Source organism: Ailuropoda melanoleuca, chromosome 10 (genome assembly GCF_002007445.2).
Source record: "Ailuropoda melanoleuca isolate Jingjing chromosome 10, ASM200744v2, whole genome shotgun sequence".
NCBI classification, from domain to species: Eukaryota; Metazoa; Chordata; class Mammalia; order Carnivora; family Ursidae; genus Ailuropoda; species Ailuropoda melanoleuca.
In genome coordinates this window covers 81504084-81523617 of record NC_048227.1, presented here as the reverse complement: position 1 = coordinate 81523617, position 19534 = coordinate 81504084, and the positions used below count along the sequence as shown (strand labels likewise).

The following is a 19534-nucleotide window of genomic DNA, read 5'->3' as shown; positions in this document are numbered from 1 at the left end:
CTATTATTATTTTTGTTTAAATTGTCATCTTTTGAAGAGATTGCATAAGAAAATCTTAATATTTGCCCATTTTGTTTCTATTTTCAGTATTTTTGTAATTCCTTTGTGTAAATCCGTATTTTCACCTACTATCATTTTCCTTACACATGGAGGACTCCCTTCAAAATTTCTTGTAGTGTTGGCTGGCTAAAAATAAATGCCTTAACTTTTCACATGTCTGAAAAGAACTAGTTCATCTTTGTTTCTGAAAGCTATTTTCATTTGGCATAAAATTCCATGTTGAAAGATTTGCACTTTTTTTCTGGTACTTTAAAAATGTTGTTCCACTGCCTTCTCACCTGCAGTTTTTTCCCCACAAGAAATAGACTATGATGCTTATCTTGTTCCTCTGTACGTACTATGTTTTCCCCCACTTTGGCTACTTGTTTTTTGGGGTTTTTTATTATTATTAACATATAATGTTTTATTTGTTTCAGGGGTACAGGTCTGTGATTCATCAGTCTTACACAATACACAGCACTCACCACAACACATACCCCCCCAGTGTTCATCACCCAGCCACCCCATCCCTCCCATGCACTCCCCGCCCCCCCGCCACTCCAGCAACCCTCAGTTTGTTTCCTGAGATTTAGAGTCTTTTATGGTTTGTCTCCCTCTCTGGTTTCATCTTGTTTCATTTTTTCCTCTCTTTCCCTATGATCCTCTGCCTTGTTTCTCAAATTCCACATATCAGTGAGATCATATGATTATTGTCTTTCTCTGACTGACTTATTTCGCTTAGCATAATACCCTGTAGTTCCATCCACATCATTGCAAATAGCAAGATTTGATTTTTTGATGGCTGCATAATATTCCATTGTATATATATATATACCACATCTTCTTTATCCAGTCATCTGTCAGTGGACATCTGGGCTCTTTCCATAGGTTGGCTATTGTGGACATTGCTCCTATGGACTTTGGGGTACAGGTGCCCCTTTGGATCACTACATTTTTATCTTTGTGGTAAATACCTAGTAGTGCAATTGCTGGCTCATAGGGTAGCTCTATTTTTAACTTTTTGAGGAACCTCCGTAATGTTTTCCAGAGTGGCTGCACCAGCTTGCATTCCTACCGACATTGTAGGAGGGTTTCCCTTTCTCCACATCCTCTGTTTCATTTTGTTTCCTGACTTGTTAATTTTAGCCATTCTGACTGGTGTGAGGTTGGTATCTTATTGTGGTTTTGATTTGTATTTCCCCAATGTCGAGTGATGTTGAGCACTTTTTCATGTGTCTGTTGGCCATTTGGACTAATTCTTTGCAGAAATGTATGTCCATGTCTTCTGCCAATTTCTTGATTGTATTATTTGTTCTTTGGGTGTTGAGTTTGATAAGTTCTTCATTGATTTTGGATACTAGCCCTTTATCTGATATGTCATTTGCAAATATTTTCTCCCATTGTATTGGTTGTCTTTTGGTTTTGTTGACTGTTTCCTCTGCTGTGCAAAAGCATTTTATCTTGATGAAGTCCCAGGAGTTCATTTTTGCCCTTGCTTCCCTTGCCTTTGGCAATGTGTCTAGGAAGAAGTTGCTGTGTCCAAGGTCGAAGAGGTTGCTGCCCATGTTCTCCTCAAGGGTTTTGATGGATTCCTGTCTCACATTTAGGTCTTTCATCCATTTTGGTTCTATTTTTGTGTATGGTGTAAGGAAATGGTCCAGTTTCATTCTTCTGCATGTGGCTGTCCAATTTTCCTAACACCATTTGTTGAAGAGACTGTCTTTTTTTCCACTGAATATTCTTTCCTGCTTTGTTGAAGATTAGTTGACCATTGAATTGAGAGTCCATTTCTGAGATCTCTGTTCTGTTCCATTGATCTATGTGTCTGTTTTTGTGCCAGTACCTTACTCTCTTGATGATCACAGCTTTGTAATAGAGCTTAAAGTCCAGAATTGTGATGCCACCAGCTTTGGTTTTCTTTTTCAACATTCCTCTGCCTATTTGGGGGTCTTTTATGGTTTGATACAAATTTTAATATTATTTGTTCTATTTCTGTGAAAAAAGTTGATGGTATTTTGATAGGGATTGCATTGAATGCATAGCTTGCTCTAGGTAGCATAGACATTTTCACAATATTTGTTCTTCCAATCCATGAGCATGGAATGTTTTTCCATTTCTTTGTGTCTTCCTCAGTTTCTTTCATGAGTATTCTATAGTTTTCTGAGTACATATCCTTTGCCTCTTTGGTTAGATTTATTCCTAGGTATATGGTTTTGGGTGCAATTTTAAATGGGATCGACTCCTTAACTTCTTTTTCTTCAGTCTCATTGTTTATGTATAGAAGAGCAACTGATTTCCGTGCATTGATTTTATATCCTGCCACTTTACTGAATTCCTATGAGTTCTAGCAGTTTTGGGGTGGAGTCTTTTGGGTTTTCCACATAAAGTATCATATCATCTGCAAAGAGTGAGAGTTTGACTTCCTCTTTGCCGATTCGGATGCCTTTTATTTCTTTTTGCTGTCTGATTGCTGAGGCTAGGACTTCTAGTACAATGTTGAACAGCAGTGGTGATAGTGGACATCCCTGCCGTGTTCCTGACCTTAGGGGAAAAGCTCTCAGTTTTTCCCCATTGAGAATGATATTCACTATGGGTTTTTCATAGATGGCTTTTATGATATTGAGGTATGTACCCTCTATCCCTACACTGTGAAGAGTTTTAATCAAGAAAGGATGCTGTGCTTTGTCAAATGCTTTTTCTGCATCTATTGAGAGGATCATATGGTTCTTGTCCTTTATTTTCTTAATGTACTGTATCACGTTGATTGATTTGAGGATGTTGAACCAACCTTGCAGCCCAGGAATAAATCCCACTTGGTTGTGGTGAATAATCATTTTAATGTACTGTTCGATCCTATTGGCTAGTATTTTGGTGGGATTTTTTTGCATCCATGTTCATCAGGAATATTGGACTGTAATTCTCCTTTTTGGTGGGGTCTTTGTCTGGTTTTGGGATCAAGGTAATGCTGGCCGCATAAAATGAGTTTGGAAGTTTTCCTTCATTTCTATTTTTTGGAACAGTTTCAGAAGAATAGGTGTTAATTCTTCTTTAAATGTTTGTTAGAATTCCTCAGGGAAGCCATCTGGCCCTGGGCTCTTGTTTATCAAGAGATTTTTTATTACTGTTACAATTTTTTTGCTGGTTATGGGTCTGTTTAGGTTTTCTATTTCTTCCTGGTTCAGTTTTGATAGTTTATATGTCTCTGGGAATGCATCCATTTCTTCCAGATAGTCTAATTTGTTGGCATATAGTTGCTCATAATATGTTCTTATAATTGATTGTATTTCTTCAGTGTTGGTTGTGATCTCTCCTCTTTCATTCATGATTTTATTTATCTGGGTCCTTTCTCTTTTCCTTTTGATAAGTCTGGCCAGGGGTTTATCAATCTTATTAATTCATTCAAAGAACCAGCTCCTAGTTTCATTGATCTGTTCTGCTGTTCTTTTGGTTTCTATTTCATTGATTTCTGCTCTGATCTTTATTATTTCTCTTCTTCTGCTGGGTTTAGGCTTTATTTGCTGTTCTTTCTCCAGTTCCTTTAGGTGTAGGGTTAAGTTGTATATTTGAGACCTTTCTTGTTTCTTGAGAAAGGCTTGTGTTGCTATATATTTTCCTCTTAGGACCACCTTTGGTACATCCCAAAGATTTTGAACAGTTGTGCTTTCATTTTCATTTGTTTCCATGAATTCTTTAATTCTTCTTTAATTTCCTGGTTGACCCATTCATTCTTTAGTAGGATGCTCTTTAGCCTCCATGTATTTGAGTTCTTTCCAACTTTCCTCTTGTGATTGAGTTCCGGTTTTAAACACTGTGGTCCAAAAATATGCAGGGAATGATCCCAGTCTTTTGATACTGGTTGAGACCTGGTTTGTGACCCAGCATGTGATCTATTCTAGAGAATGTTCCATGTGCATTAGAGAAGAGTATGTATTCTGTAACTTTGAGATGGAATGTTCTGAATATATCTGTGAAGTCCATCTGGTCCAGTGTGTCATTTAAAGCCCTTATTTCCTTGTCGATCTTCTGTTTAGATGATCTGTCCATTGCAGTGAGGGGGCTATTAAAGTCCCCTACTATTATTTTATTACTGTCAATGTGTTTCTTTGATTTTGTTATTGGTTGGCTTATATAATTGGCTGCTCCTGTGTTAGGGGCATAAATATTTACAATTGTTAGACCTTCTTGTTGGATAGACCCTTTAAGCATGATATAATGTCCTTCCTCATCTCTTATTACAGTCTTTGGTTTAAAATCTAATTTATCTGATATAAGGATTGCCACCCCAACTTTCTTTTGATGTCCATCAGCATGATAAATTGTTTTCTACCCCCTCACTTTAAACCTGTAGGTGTCTTTGGGTCTAAAATGAGTTTCTTACAGACAGCATATCGATGGGTCTTGCTTTTTTATCCAATCTGATACCCTGTGTCTTTTGATTGAGGCATTTAGTCCATTTACATTCAGGGTAACTATTGAAAGACATGAATTTAGTGCCATTGTATTGACTGTAAGGTGACTGTTACTGTATATTGTCTCTGTTCCTTTCTGGTCTATATTACTTTTCGGCTCTCTCTTTGTTTAGAGGACCCCTTTCAATATTTTTTGTAGGGCTGGTTTGGTGATTGTAAATTCTTTTAGTTTCTATTTGTCCTGGAAGCTTTTTATCTCTCCTTCTATTTTCAGTGACAGCCTAGCTGAAAGTATTCTTGGCTGCATACTTTTCTTGTTTAGTACCCTCCACTTTGGGTACTGGTAAGATTTCTATCACTGGTTTTGAGCAATTTGATCACAGTATGCCTTGTAATTTTCTTTATGTTTCTTGTGCTGGGGGTTGGTTGGATCTGTAGGTTTGTATTTTCATCAAATTTGGAACATTTGGGCCTTTTTTCTTCAGCTGTGTTTTGTTTTATTTTGTTTTTTTCTGCATCCATCTGTTCTTCTCTTTAAGGATTCCAATTACACGTATATTAGGCCACATAAAAGTGTCCACAGCTCACTGATGCTTTTTTTTAATTCTTTTTTTTTCTATGCATTTCATCTTTCTATTGCCGTGGCTTCCATTTAATTTCTATTAATAGTTTCTCTTGCTATGTCTTCAAGGTATCTGATCTTTTCTCTACAGTGTCTATTTTGACTTTAATCCCTTCCAGTATATTTCTCACCTCAGGCATTTTAATTTTCATCTCTAGAAATTCACTATTCTAGATTTCTTCCATGTGTCTACTTTACCTTTTGAGCAGGTGGAATATAGTTATAATAACTGTTTTAATGTTTTTTTCTAACATTGTTTTAATGATAATTCTAACTTCTGGGTCAGTTTCAATTTTTTTATCCTCATTGTAGGTTGAATTTTTCTATCTCTGTGCCCCTCTAGTAAATTTTTATTGGATGCCATACATTGAAATTTTTACCTTTTGGTTGGTAGGTATTTCTGCATTTCTATAAATATCCTTAAACTCTGTTATAGAATGTAGTTAAGCTACTTCGAAACAGTTTGATCATTTACAGGTCTTGCTTTTTTGACCATTTCAGGTCTTGTTAGGTGGGACCAGAGCCATTAATTATTCCTCACTACAGACACAAATCCCTCTGGGAACTCTATGCAGTGCCCTCTGAGTTGTGAGGTTTTCCAGCCTGGCTGGTAGGAACAGGCACTGTTCTGGCCTCGGGAAGTTTCCTCAGATGAATCTGTTCATCAGTACTTGCTAAATACTTGAAGGGAACCCTTTGCAGATCTTCCATTCTCTCACTGTGAAGCTTTTTCCTCCCTGGCACTCTGAACTCTGACCACCTCTGTCTCCTCACCCCCTCAGCTGTCAGGGAGTCCACCAGGACCCATGCAGGCGTCATCTGCCTTTGCTATGGCCTGAAAACTCTCAAGGTAGTAAGATGGATGATCATAGGGTTCATCTCATTTATTCTCCGTCTCTTAGATATCAGTTTCCTTTATTGCCAGTGATTCATTGTCTTGAGAACTGTTGTTTCATATATTTTGTCCAGTGTCTTTTGGTTTTTTTGTTTCTTGTTTTTTGGTGGTGGTTTTAGTCAAGCAGTATATCTAGTCCCTGTTACTGCATCTTGGCTATAATCAAAAGTCTAGATGTATGTGTTTTCAAGGTAATTTTCTTTTACATTGTATATAGATTATTAGAAAAGGTGGAGAAGATCATACAGTCTGATTTTCCTACAGTGATCAGTGAAAGCCAAAGATGTAAGATAGCATTTAAGTCTTAAAGACCCTGTTGAGACAGGGTGAACAAAAAGAAAAAGACCTAGATGTCAGGATGTTGGGAGCTAAAGTGTGAAAGTGCCTGGGTACCTTGAGGCCAGCAGGTACTTTGTGGCTGGAACAGAGGTCAAAAACTAGGGCCTGCGCAGCAAGATGCAGCCCTAGTATCTTTGGTTAGGTCCAGCGTGTGTGTGTGCATGCATGCGTGTGTGTATAATTTTCAGTTGCCAGATACAAAAAAAGGTTTCACATAAATGCAGATTTTCTACTTCTCTTGAAAATACTCTGAAGTTCTGGACCACAGTTCCACAGTCTTCCATGGTATCCCTGAGCTGGAGCTGAGGCAGTGGATTGCCTCCCCTACATGGGTCATCCACTCTCCAGTTTGCCAGGTTATTGTGTTTCCCTCGGCTTGCTTCTCTCATTCACCATATTACTCCCCTGGCCCCCGGAGATACCTGAATTTTTACTTTAATGCCCGAGGATGGGTTCCCTGGAGAGAGACTGCAAATTATCAGTGCTTATTTTTTGAGCTCAGCCTTTCCTTTCTTTCATTATTCTCCCCCTTTTGAAGTATATACTTTATTTGTTCTTTCATCTTTTCATTTCTGACCTTTTCCTTCTCAGCCATCTGATTTCATTTTACTTACCTTTATTTCTCCATGTCATCTTCTCCAGCTGCCATAACAGTACCACAGACTGGTCGCTTAAGCAACAGAAATTTATTTTTTCAGTTCTGGAGGCTGGAAGTTCAAAATCAAGGTTCCAACAGGGTTGATTTTTGGTGAAGCCTCTCCTCCCAGCTTGCAGATGGCCACCTTCCCGCTGTGTCCTCACATGGCCTTTCCTCTGTGCGAGTGTGGAGAGAGAGCGCTCCGTGCTGTCTCTTCTCTTATATGGACTACCAGTTCCATAGATTAGAGCCTCCCCTTATGGCCTCATTTAACTTTAATTAACCTCCTTAAAGGCCCTGCTTCCACTTTGGAGATTAGGGCTTCAACCTGTGAATTTTGAGACAACACAGCTTAGTTCATAGCAGTCTCTATTTAGTCAGTCCTACGTATTATTTGATTTTGAAATTCTTTCATCTGTGTCAAACTCTTCCACCATTCTTAGATATTCTAGAAAGGAGACACTGTCTTCCACTCTTTAAATTTCCCTTTTTTCATTGTTTTTGTATTTTCTTTCTCCTAACATTATTTACACTACTATGCACTCATTCATAAAGTATTTTATATTTTACTCCTATTGTTGAACTGTTTAGAAAGCACATGCCACATCCCACAGGTCAGAATATCAGAGCTTTTTTTTTTTTTTTTGGTATAGTTGCCACATAGTCAGTGTTTCATTAGTTTCAGGTGTACAGCATAGTGATTCGATAAGTCCAAATATACTGTGCTTGCCACAAGGGTAGCTGCCATCTCTCACCATACAACACTATTATAGTCTCATTGACTGTATTTCCTGTGCTGTACCTTTTATTCCCATGACTATTCATTCCATAACTGGAAGCCTGGATCTCCCACTCCCCTCTGCTCTGGCAAACATCAGTTCTGTGTATTTGCAGGTCTGAATCTGCATTTTGTTTGTTTGTTCATTTGTTTTGTTTTTTATATTCCACATGTAAGTGAAGCCGTATGGTATTTGTCTTTCTCTGACTTATTTCACTTAGCATACTACCCCCTAGGTCCATCCATGTTGTCACAAATGGAAAGATCTTGTTCTTTTTTATGGCTGAGTAATAGTTTTATATAAAACGCCACTTAGCGTAATCATAGAGTAGTGTATAGCATCATTGAACCACTGTGTTGTAGCCCTGACACTAATATAACATTATTTGTTAATTATACTGCAATTAAAAATAAACAGTGTGGACACTTGGGTTGCTTCCATATCTTGGCTATAGTAAATAATGCTGCAGTTAACATAGAGGTATATATCTCTTCAAATTAGTGTTTTCATTTTCTTTGGGTAAATATCCAGTAATGGAATTCCTGGATCATATTACAGCTTTCTTATACGTAAACTTCCTTCACCTTTCTTTGTCACTAAAGAATCTCCTATTATTTCTACATACACGTGCACACACACACATCCACGCATGCGGTTTTCCATTTAATTTGATAAAAACTTTCTTTTTTATTTATTTTTTTGATAAAAAAAATTTTTCTGGTTTTTCCCAGGCATCTAATATTTTTCTGAGAGATGTAAAATTTATTTTATTCTGTCCCTTCATCATAATAAAAAAAGAACCCAACCAGCTAAAGGTTCATGTCTCTACATTATTTTGAGCAACTCCCTGCTTCCCACCCCCCAATATAATCACTTATATAGTGTGTCATATGTTCTTTCAGATCCTCCTGTTGATCTCCTCTTTCAATTCCCACTGCCCCCATCCTAAATCAGAGCCTCATGTGAGAGCAGCTTTCTTATGGGCTCTTGTTTCTCATCTTTCCCTCCTGTAGTTCTGAAGTGGGCAAAGAGCAGAGCCGTGAGGACCGAGGACACATAATGGATATGCACTTGAAGAAGAATGAGAAAACCAGCAGAAAAGTCACCCTAATGAAGGTAAGAGGAAAACCAAGAGAAAGTTGTATCATAGAGTCAGCAGGGAAAGATTTGGGGAGGCATGGTCAACCATGACAAATGCCAAATAAGTCATGGAGATGAAAAGTACAGCAAAGGGAATATAGTCAATAATATTGTGATACTGTTTTTGGTGACAGGTGATAACTCCACTTAGCATAATCTTTGAGTAATGTATAGCATCATTGAACCACTGTGTTGTAGCCCTGAAACTAATATAACATTGTTTGTTAATTATACTGCAATTAAAAATAAATAAACAGTGACAAATGCCAAAGGGAGGAGAAGTAAAATATGGACTGAAAAGTGCCCTTTTGGGATTTGCAGCCAAGAGGCCATTTATGCCCTGCAAGAGGAGAGTTCTGATGAGAGTTCCGGAAGCATGAATCTGATTGTCTCCAGTACAAAGGAAGAGATGCTCAGAATAGATTGCTTCTCCAAGAAACTGTACTTCAAAGGAAAGGAAAAGCTGGACAGCAAGCAGTGGAAAACACAGGATTTAGAGACCTTTATAGAGAGGAATAACGAGAGTAGGTACAAACGGAAAGGAAAGAGCCCCACGAGAGGAGCCACTCAAGATGCAGGACAAGGGGAATAATCCCTGGGGACCAGAGGAAATATACACATTAGAATGTGAAAGAAGGAGGGGTCACTTTTCTACTGAGACAGGCCAGTGAGGCACATTTGTTTAAATGATGATGTTTTCTGGTGGGGGAAGAAATATACGAAGGCCACTGTTCTCTCAGTCAGGCACAATGAAGTCTGTCTGCCGGAAGTGAGGCATTTCAGCTGTATTACAGCACGCTTAGAGAATTGTCACTGTACGAAAGCAAGATTCAGAATTGTGTAGATTTTAATTATAAAAAAATAAAGACTCATGTTACCAAAATCATATAGCAATGTAATCATGGGTTAAGGAATGATTTTTTATCCTTTGTAGCAGAATCAGAAAACATTTTGAAACAAATTTTAATAATGAAAATTCTGAAATGATACATGTCAAAGAGAAAAAACACACCATAAGCAAAATCTAACAAAAAATAACCCATGATGAGGAAGAATTTCCTAAAATATATGACACATAAAGAATTAATACCCTTAACATATTTTTTTTTAAAAAACTCTTAGGGGCGCCTGGGTGGCACAGCGGTTAAGCGTCTGCCTTCGGCTCAGGGCGTGATCCCGGTGTTGTGGGATCGAGCCCCACATCAGGCTCCTCTGGTATGAGCCTGCTTCTTCCTCTCCCACTCCCCCTGCTTGTGTTCCCTCTCTCGCTGGCTGTCTCTATCTCTGTCGAATAAATAAAAATAAAAATCTTTTAAAAAAATAAAAAATAAATAAAATAAAAAAACTCTTAAAATCAACAAAGAAGGAAAATTGACAAAGGGCATTCATAGCACAATTTTACCCTATTGTAGGAAAATTTTCAAGTATACATGCACCAACTCAGTAAAAAGGCTGTTCCTTCAAGCGGTGTTTTAAAAATAGGAAGAAAAAGGGGTGCCTGGGTGGCTCAGTCGGTTGTGTCCAACTTTTGATTTCAGCTCAGGTCATGGTCTCAGGGTCCTGAGATTGAGCCTCACCTTGGGCTCTGCACTCAGCTGGGAGTCTGCTTCTCTATCTCTCTCCCTCCTTCCCTCTCTCTCTCTCTCCCTCCCCCTGCTCGTGCTCTCTCTCTCTCTAAATTAGATGAGTTAATTTTTTAAAAAATAGGAAGGAAAAAATTGAATTTCTATAAATATAGAGTTGATTAAATTATGAAACCTTTATATAAGAGAATACCATGTAATAATATTCGTTACATTATAGAAGTATTTTCATAGACATGGAAAGACGTTTATGATAAATTTTCAAGTAAAAGAAAGGTAATTATAAATAGTTTGTATATAACATGTGCAGTTGACTGTTGAACAACACAGGGCTTAGGGATGCCAGCCCCCAGTCCATGCAGTCAAACATCCACGTATAACTTTGGACTCCTCCCAACACTTAACAATAACAGCCTACTGTTGACTGGAAGCCTTACTGATAACCTAAATAGTTGATTAACACATATTTTTTACGTTATATGTATTATATACTGTTCTCTTACAATAAAGTAAGCTGGAGAAACAAAAATGTTACTAAGAAAATCATACATAAAATACATTTACCGTACTATACTATATCAATATCGTCAGTTTACAGCCGCTGTGTACAAGAGGAATCCTCTGTCTGTACCTCCATCATCACTGTCTTATGTGATATGGAGCACTGTTGATTACTAACACTGACATCAAAAATGAAAGGATAAGGGCGCCTGGGTGGCTCAGTCGTTAAGCGTCTGCCTTCAACTCAGGGCATAATCCCGGAGTTCTGAGATCGAGCCCCACCTCAGGCTCTTCCGCTAGGAGCCTGCTTCTTCCTCTCCCACTCCCCCTGCTTGTGTTCCCTCTCAGTCAAATAAATAAATAAAATCTTAAAAAAAAATAAAGATAGGGACGCCTGGGTGGCACGGCGGTTGGGCGTCTGCCTTCAGCTCAGGACATGATCCCGGCGTTCTGGGATCGAGCCCCACCTCAGGCTCTTCCGCTAGGAGCTTGCTTCTTCCTCTCCCACTCCCCCTGCTTGTGTTCCCTCTCTCCCTGGCTGTCTGTATCTCTGTCAAATAAATAAATAAAATCTTTAAAAAAAAAAATGAAAGGATAATGTGAAAGTCGTATTTATTTAAAGGTACAACTATTCCTGTATTGATAACAAAGAAGCACCAATATGGTTGCTTTATGGTGGCCCAGTGTAATCAGTGTAGTTGCTTCCCAGTTGCCTCACCTGTATAGTAATGAATGAATTGTTAAGGCATACAGTGTTGTAGTTCTATTTCATGATACTGATTGAAAATATTGTTACATTTAAAAAAAAAATAACTTATGTGTGATGAAAGGCTGAGAAGCCGTTTTTCTGATTAGGGGAGAGAGAGGCATCCTGTACTATAATGTAATTCTTTGAAAGCAAAGTTAAAAAACAGAAAACTAACGTTATTAATTTTATTACCTATCGCTGCCTATGTAAGGATAGTCTGTCCACTTCCATACAAGTGTTGCACATAATGTTCTATACAGAGAATACTTAGACAGTGATGAGATGATGATGATGACACAAAGTTAATTACATTTTCACACACAGACGTGCACACATACACAATAGGTGAGTTCATTGGCTGTATGGCCTGATTATCTGCTATTCATCAAGTGCAAGTGGATCGTCATAAAGGTCTTCATGCTTGTCATCTTCACATGGAGTAGGCGGAGGAAGAGGGGGAGGAGCAGCTGGTCTCGCTGTCTTGGGGGTGGCAGAGGTAGACGAGGAGGCAGGAGAGGCGGGCACACTCAGTAGAACTTTACAGAAATACGTTGTAATTTTTGTCTGACTTTTTTGCTTTCTCACTTCTCTGAAAATGCTTCTATACAGGGGGCGCCTGGGTGGCCCAGTTGGTTGAGCTGCCAACTCTTGGTTTCAACTCAGGTCATGATCTCAGGGTTCTGGGATTGAGACCCGGGTCGGGCTCTGTGCTCAGCAGAGAGTCTGTTCGAGATTCTCTCCCTCTGTCTCTTTCTTCCCCTCCCCCTGCCCTCTCTCTCTCTCTCAAATAAGTAAATAAATCCTTTAAAAAATGTTTCTATAGGATACCAATCCTTTTTCCACCATTTGCTTTAGTTTCATTGCCCATATCATAGAAGGGTCCCAGTCATAAAAGAAGTCAAAACCATTTTGAATGATCAGAATCCTTCTGCTGGACTGTCTACTGTCCAGTGTCAGTTTGTCTTCTGGCACTGGTTCTTCTTACGTCTTTCCTCATCGTCTGACACACCGTTTCAGAGGCACTCCTCTCCATCAAGCTGTCTTCTGTTCATTCCTCTGGTATGGTGTCTGTCAATTCTTGAATTGCTCCAAGATCCATATCTTGAAACCCTTCACCCTGCTTCCCACTTTTTTGCCGTATCTACCATCTCTTTCATGATTTCCTTGATTGGCTCTGCTATAAATCCTGTGAAGTCATGCACAGCATCTGGATACCGTTTCTTTGGCAAGGATCTACCATTTTGGGCTTGATGGCTCTCATGGCTTCTTCTGTAACAATGATGGCATCTTCAGTGGTGTAATCCTTACATATTTTCATGATGTTCTCTCTGTTGGGGTTCTCTTCCATACCATTGACACTCCTTTCCCTAGAGTAATATGTGTAATGAGACTTAAAGTTTCATATGGCCCCCCAAACTAGAGGCTAAATTAGAGACATTGTGTTTGGGGACAAGTAGACCATTTCAGTGCCTTCAGTGTCGAATTCATGGGGTTTTGGGTGGCTAGGAACATTGTCCAATATCAAAAGAACTTTAAAAGGCAGTCCTGCAGTACTGGCAAGGTACTTTCTGACTTCAGGGACAAAGCATCAATGGAATCAATCCAGGAAAAAGGTTCTCATTGTTCAGGCCTTTTTGTTGTACAACCAAACCACCGGCAGTTAGTCTTTACCTTTTCCCTTCAAGGCCTTGGAGTTAGCAGTTCTATGGATAAGGACAGTCCTAATCATAAACCCGACTGCATTTGCACAACACAGTAGAATTAGCCTATCCCTTCTTGCCTTCCTTAAATCCTGGTGCTTGCTTCTCTTCCTCACCAACGAATGTCCTTTGTGGCATTTTTTTCAGAATAAGGCACTTTCATCTGCATTAAAAATCTGTTCAGACAGATATCCTTGGCCCTCGGTGGTTTTATTAATGGCCTCTGGGAACTCCTCAGCTGACTCTTGGTGGGAAGAACTGCTTCTCCTGTGATGTTGACTTTTTTTAAGCCAAACCTCTTTCTAAAATTATCAAACCATCCTTTGCTGGCATTGAATTCTCCAACTCCGGATCCTCCACCTTCCTTTTGCTTTAAGTTGTCACATAATGATTTCGATTTTCTTGAATCATATTAGAGTCTATAAGTACATCTTTCTTTTATCAGTCCTATGCACACATGAAAGCTGCATTTTCAATACAAAATAAAAAGGTATTTTGCAGGGGCACCTGGGTGCCTCAGTCAGTTAAGTGTCTGCCTTTGGCTCATGCACACACACACTGTCTCTCTCTCAGATAAAGAAATAAAATCTTATAAAAAAGTATTTTGCAAAACATGCAGGGTTTTCATGCCTGTTGGTGTAGCTGCAGCAACGACTTCACGAGTTTCCTTTTCCTTTTTTACAATGGTCTTTATGCTGTATTCTTTTATCTTGAAAAATGCAGACAACCACAGGTGTCAATCTATGGTAGGTATCTCAAGAAATTCAAGTTTTTCTGGTAATGTCATGACTTTTCTCTGCTTCTTGGGAGCACTTCCAGCATCACTGGTGACACTTTGCCTGGGTCCCATAGTGTTATTCAAGATTTACAGTATTACACTAAACACAGTGAAAAATATGCAGGAGCTGTGAGAGATCACTTTTTACTGTGATACGCAATTTACTGGAGAGACGAGCTGCTTACATGTATATGTTTCTGTTTATTTTTTGGTAGTAAATAATAAAAAAGAAACTAGTGTCTATTTTATGAGTTTGTGGCATACCTTTTTCTTAGTTTTCTTTTTGATATTTCTAAGCTAGTTTGCAAGTTTTTTCAAGTTGTCACAAATCTCCAAAAACTTTTCCAACATACTTATTGAAAAAAATCTGGGTCTAAATGGTCATGCGTTTCAAACCTGTGTTATTCAAGGGTCAACAACGTGCCTAAAATATTGAACAATATACATTTAAAAAAATGTCAGTAGTTCCCTCTGAATGGTGGTGGTGTGGTGATTTTTTTTTCTTTCATTTTACTTTGTGTAGTTTTTAATTTTTCTACTCAACATATATTGATATCTACTATTTGGTCATTTCCTTTAAAATGAAAGTAATTCTAGAAATTTTCTTATATAGTCCATTCTTTCTACATTTGCAGAAACCAGGGTTTCAGAGTCACAGGTAAAGTGCCTGAACTAGACCTTGATCTTCTGGCTCCCAAGTTCAGGGCTGTTTCTGTTCCACGGTGCTCAGCTCTGAGTGGATGGCAAGTGCTTACAGGCAGGGGCTCTACTATGCTCGCCCCCTTTCTCCCCAGTACTTAGCCTGGTGTCTGGCCAAGTCGTAAGCCTTCAGGAAATATTTACTGGATTGAATTTCTTGCAGGGCAGGGCCCAGTATTTTTATGAGTCTTATTTTTCACACGTAACATACACAGAAGCACTAACCCAGTTTCATATTCATTTTCCAGAATCTTAGTACGCAGATTTTTCTTTCTCTTTCCATATAATTTGCCTTGAAAAAGAAGGCCCTCATTTTGTTATTTTCTACCTGCGTTAGCATGTGGGGCCACATCATGAGGAGACACCTCAGAGAAAGACCACATCTGAATTCGCTCTGGGGTCTTTCAGTTGGATGGCCTTTCTTCCCTTTCAGCAAATCGCCATCCACTGCCTCAGCTTTTCCGTCTTGTACTGTCAGCGCTTGTCGTGCTCACACACCACTCCCACGTCCCCCTTGTCAGAGGTGTGCCCTGGACGTCTCTCCTCCTTTCCCTCTCCTCTGTCCCTTTCCCCCCTTTCATGGGCAGTCTTTTTCATCCTGTGTCCAGGGCTCCTTCCTCTTCTTAGTCTGATTCACTTCCCTTAAAGATATTATCTACACTGCCTACTTCAGCATGTTCTAGTTACATTTCTCTAGAGGGTTCCCCCTCCTGAGGGTCCTCTGCCTTCTCTGTTTACGTCTCAGAGTGCAGGCTCCACCTGATAAGTGTCACTTGTCCTACATCCTCTGCACGTGCAGGATCCAGCTCACTCACTTCCAGCTGTTCTTCTCTCCCTTCCCTTTTCTGTTTTTCTTCTTTGTTTTTGTGACCACTTTTACAAATGCCTCCTCCCACTCTGTTTTGCCTTGTTATTCCTCTAAGATCCTTTTACCCTCCTCACAGCCCCTTGCAGATGTTTGTAGGGTCTCTCAGGCACTTGTGCCCAGCATCTGTTTGAACCTTTTCTACTTTCTTTCCCATTTTTCTTGGGCCCTAACTTGGGACAAGTTTTGTGGGCAGTACATGTATGCACACAGGGGCAGAAGTGAATGTGACACCCTTTTGTGGCCCCTTGTGCGATGGGACCGTGGCACAGCACATCTGTACCATTTTACACCCTGCTTTAGGAGCTCTCGTGAGCCTCACTTGAAATGTTTTTGGACTTCTGCATGTACTCCCAGCTTATCTGTGGTAGCTCTCTTCAACAAAGTTCAAGTCAGGAAACACAGACTGACAAAGGATTTCCCCCCCTCATGCGTAAATGTCGCTCATCAAAAAAGATATCAAAAAAGATAGCGTAACTATTTATTTAAGATTGAGCCTGTCCCTGAAAACACAGATGTTGCCTGCGCCTCCTGTGCTACCAGGGAAGGACCTCAGGAAGTGGTTAGTTAGCCTGCCCTCTCTTGCCCCAATGCTCCAGCTTTTACTTGTCTCAGGAGTGTTCAATGGCATTGACCTGCACCCTAACCAGATTCTTAAGCTGCCTTTGTTTTCTCGTCTTAAGCTGCCTTTGTTTTCTCGGAGCCATCAAGCGTGAAGCCCTTTCTGTTCAGAGGAAGGACAGCAACATTTTTATCTAAGTCTAGATACTGAGCACTGGTATGTGAATAATTGCATTAAAGAGCGTGAGGTTCAACACCACCAGCTAGTTTTTGTGTCCTTCCTACAGGGTCTCTAAGAATCTCCTTGTTTCATCCACATATTGGTTCTTGATTTTTATTAATGGTATAATTTGCTTTATTTTAGAGCTGCATTTAGATGCAAAATTAACCATCACTATCACATGACATTTTTTTGGATTTATTCAGACACAGCCATTGACCAGATGGAAGAATGTTATTTAATAAGATGGTCTATATCCTTTCCATTTACTAACCTTGGATCATCATCCGTGACAATTTTTTTCCCCAGTGAGTGAACTTTACGAACTCTGATTGCCTGTTCTTAATTTCCGGAAGTTGCCCCAGGTTTGGCGTGCTTAGTGTCTGTATTTGAGAAGTGTATTTCTTTTTCACTTGTCAGTGCCAGAGCAGGCCGTATGCATCTGCTGATGCATCCGCTAGAAGATGTTAATAATGTGATCAAGAAGCAAAGGTGATTCGTACTTTGGTCTTACTCGGGTGTGTGTGTGTGTGTGTGTGTGTGTGTGTGTGTGTGTGTGTGTGTCGCATGGCGTGTTTATTACCCATGCCATTGTAGGAGCACACCGAGGTTTGGTTGTGGGCAAAAGACATTGTTTAAGTTCATTGAGCACATTTTGTGTACTTTCCTACTAGTAAAGAGTTCGTGAAGAAGGAGGAGACGACCAAATACACAGAAATGAAATGACAGATTAAACCAAAAGGAATTTCTCTTCAGAGTCAAGAATTTTCAGATACTAAGGAAGAAAGGAAGGATCCACGACTTCTTGTCCTCATGAAAGAATCTAGAAAAATCAGAAGCGAGGTATAAGTAAAAAAATAAATGTGGCCTTTTGACCTTCATTGTTACAAACCATTGTGATTGTTGTTGATCAAAGTATTGGTACTTGTATATATTAGTAATTACATCAGAATTACATGACCACTGTTGGAAAACCCATAAAGAACAAAACATAATTGCTATTCAACCAACATGAAGGAAAAGTGTTTACACTGTTAGGATGTCCATCAAGCAATCATTTAATATTATCATACCTGTAACTGGTTGTGGGTGTGATGTTATGTTTAGAATATGAAGGTATGCTTTTGAAATTTAGCTTTGCTTAAGAGATAAGCAGCTTCAGAATATTGTGTCCTTCTAAATGGTCCCAGTGAGAAAGACATTAAAAGGGAGTAAAATTGTTTGTTTTGAATGAATCATATATGTAACTTGATACATAAGAACTAAACTGGCCTTTGGCTAGATTGGCAGCAGTGTTTGAAATTTCTTTACTTTTTAAAAAAACATTTCATATTTAAGCATATAAGTCATTTGTAGACTTACATTGTTGAATATTTATTTTAGTCTTAACATTTGCTCTTAAATTATTACATTGCATTATTTATTGCTCAAGTTCCATAATTAATGGTGTTATTACTATGTGACTATATATTTTAAAGTGTTATAATAGGAAAGTTCTTTTTTTTTCTTGACTCCTTTCTCAACAATGTGATTATAAGTCTGTCAATAAAATATTTAACCCCACAAATGTGGTCAAAACTAATATAGTGTCAGAAAACTTATTACCAAATTAGACAATTGAATCAATTAAAATAAGAAGTGAGAAAAAGTGTTGGGCATTGAGGTGTAAATTTTGCCCAGATGTATACCTGGCGTGAAATATCTTCTAGTAAAAATACTTGTGGCTCCTATCCCTGCACATGTTGTAGAGGCATGAAAATTGGTAAACATGCCCCTGGTGTGTAGAACTTAAAGGGGGAGCATATGTGAAAGTGGTGAGTGGCACCAGTGTTGGCAGAAGCCCTCAGCAATCAGCCCCGAAATCTGCTCCGGTGGCACCGAGCTCCCGTAGTCCTGGACCCACACGGCTGTCCTTCAGGTACAGCTGGGCCCAGGCAGCTGGAGTCACCCTTGGGCCAATTTATTTTGTCTGTTTTGTGAATGCACTTGGTAATTACAAAATAAAATATGCATCTCTCTGCAGTTTCAGCTCATAGTTTTGAAATATGTATTGATTCTCAGATTTAGGTGTTAATCACAAAGGATTTCAACAAGTTGCACAAAGATTTTAAAACAAGACAGGGCGCCTGGGTGGCTCAGTCAGTTAGGCATCTGCCTTCACCTCAGGTCATGATCCTGGAGTCCCAGGATTGAGTCCTGCATCAGGCTCCCTGCTCAGTGCGGAGTCTGCTTCTCCCTCTGGCCCTCACCCCACTCTTGTGCTCTCTCTCTCTCACGCTCTCTCTCAAATAAATAAATGAAATCTTTTTTAAAATAAAAAACAAGACAAATATGGGGCACCTGGGTGATTCAGTCAGATAAGCCTCCAACTCTTGATTTCAGCTCAGGTCATGAGCCTCAGGGTCACAAGATTGAGCCCCGCATCAGGCTCCCTGTGCAGCAAGAAGCCTGCTGGAGATTCTCTCTCTCCCTCTCTGTGTGTCCCTCCCCCCACTCGTGTGCTCTCATGTTCTCTCTCTCTAAAATAACTAAATAAATCTAAAAAAATTAAACCAAGACAAATGAAATATGGCAGGGGAGTTAAATATTTGCTGAGATCTCAATGTTCACATGAAAAATAAAGGGTTATTTTTGTATTGCAAGTACTGAAGACAAAAATAAGAATTGAGGCAAAACCAGGAAAAGTTGGTGTTACTCAAAACCCAGTCCTTTTCTCTTTTGTCCTGTTGACAAAGAAGATTCCAGAAAGGATTCATGAATAGATTAATAAAATGTCTTTATCATACTCTCAGACATGAGATGAGGCAGAGGACATTCTAAAAGTGCCCTCCAAGTAGAAGTCCAAATTATAGTCAAGTTAGAGGAATCAGACATGAGAATGTATTTGAAGAGTCTGATAGTGCACATTTTCTTAGTAACAAATTAGTTTTCTGTATCTTCATTCTAAAATTGTTAAATTTTATCCCATTTTATAACGTCTCTGTTCTCCAAACAAGTAACAATTTTTGACACTTTTTCT

General features: G+C 39.2%; 1 protein-coding gene across 4 annotated transcripts in view; it reads left to right on the top strand.

Annotated features, from left to right (window-relative positions):
* Positions 1-18568, top strand: part of AHI1 (Abelson helper integration site 1) — a 215374-nt gene extending 196806 nt beyond the window's left edge. The window contains exons 26-27 of one of the 4 annotated variants that reach the window (XM_034669175.1): positions 8734-8836; positions 17190-18568. In XM_034669175.1, coding sequence (XP_034525066.1) covers positions 8734-8836; positions 17190-17192 — 106 coding nt within the window. In that variant the 3' untranslated portion in view covers positions 17193-18568. Of the gene's footprint in view, positions 1-8733; positions 8837-9181; positions 10018-17189 lie in introns of those variants that run through there. The other 3 variants (XM_034669174.1, XM_034669176.1, XM_019795062.2) reach the window with 3 other exon arrangements.
* The last annotated feature ends 966 nt before the right edge of the window (positions 18569-19534 follow it).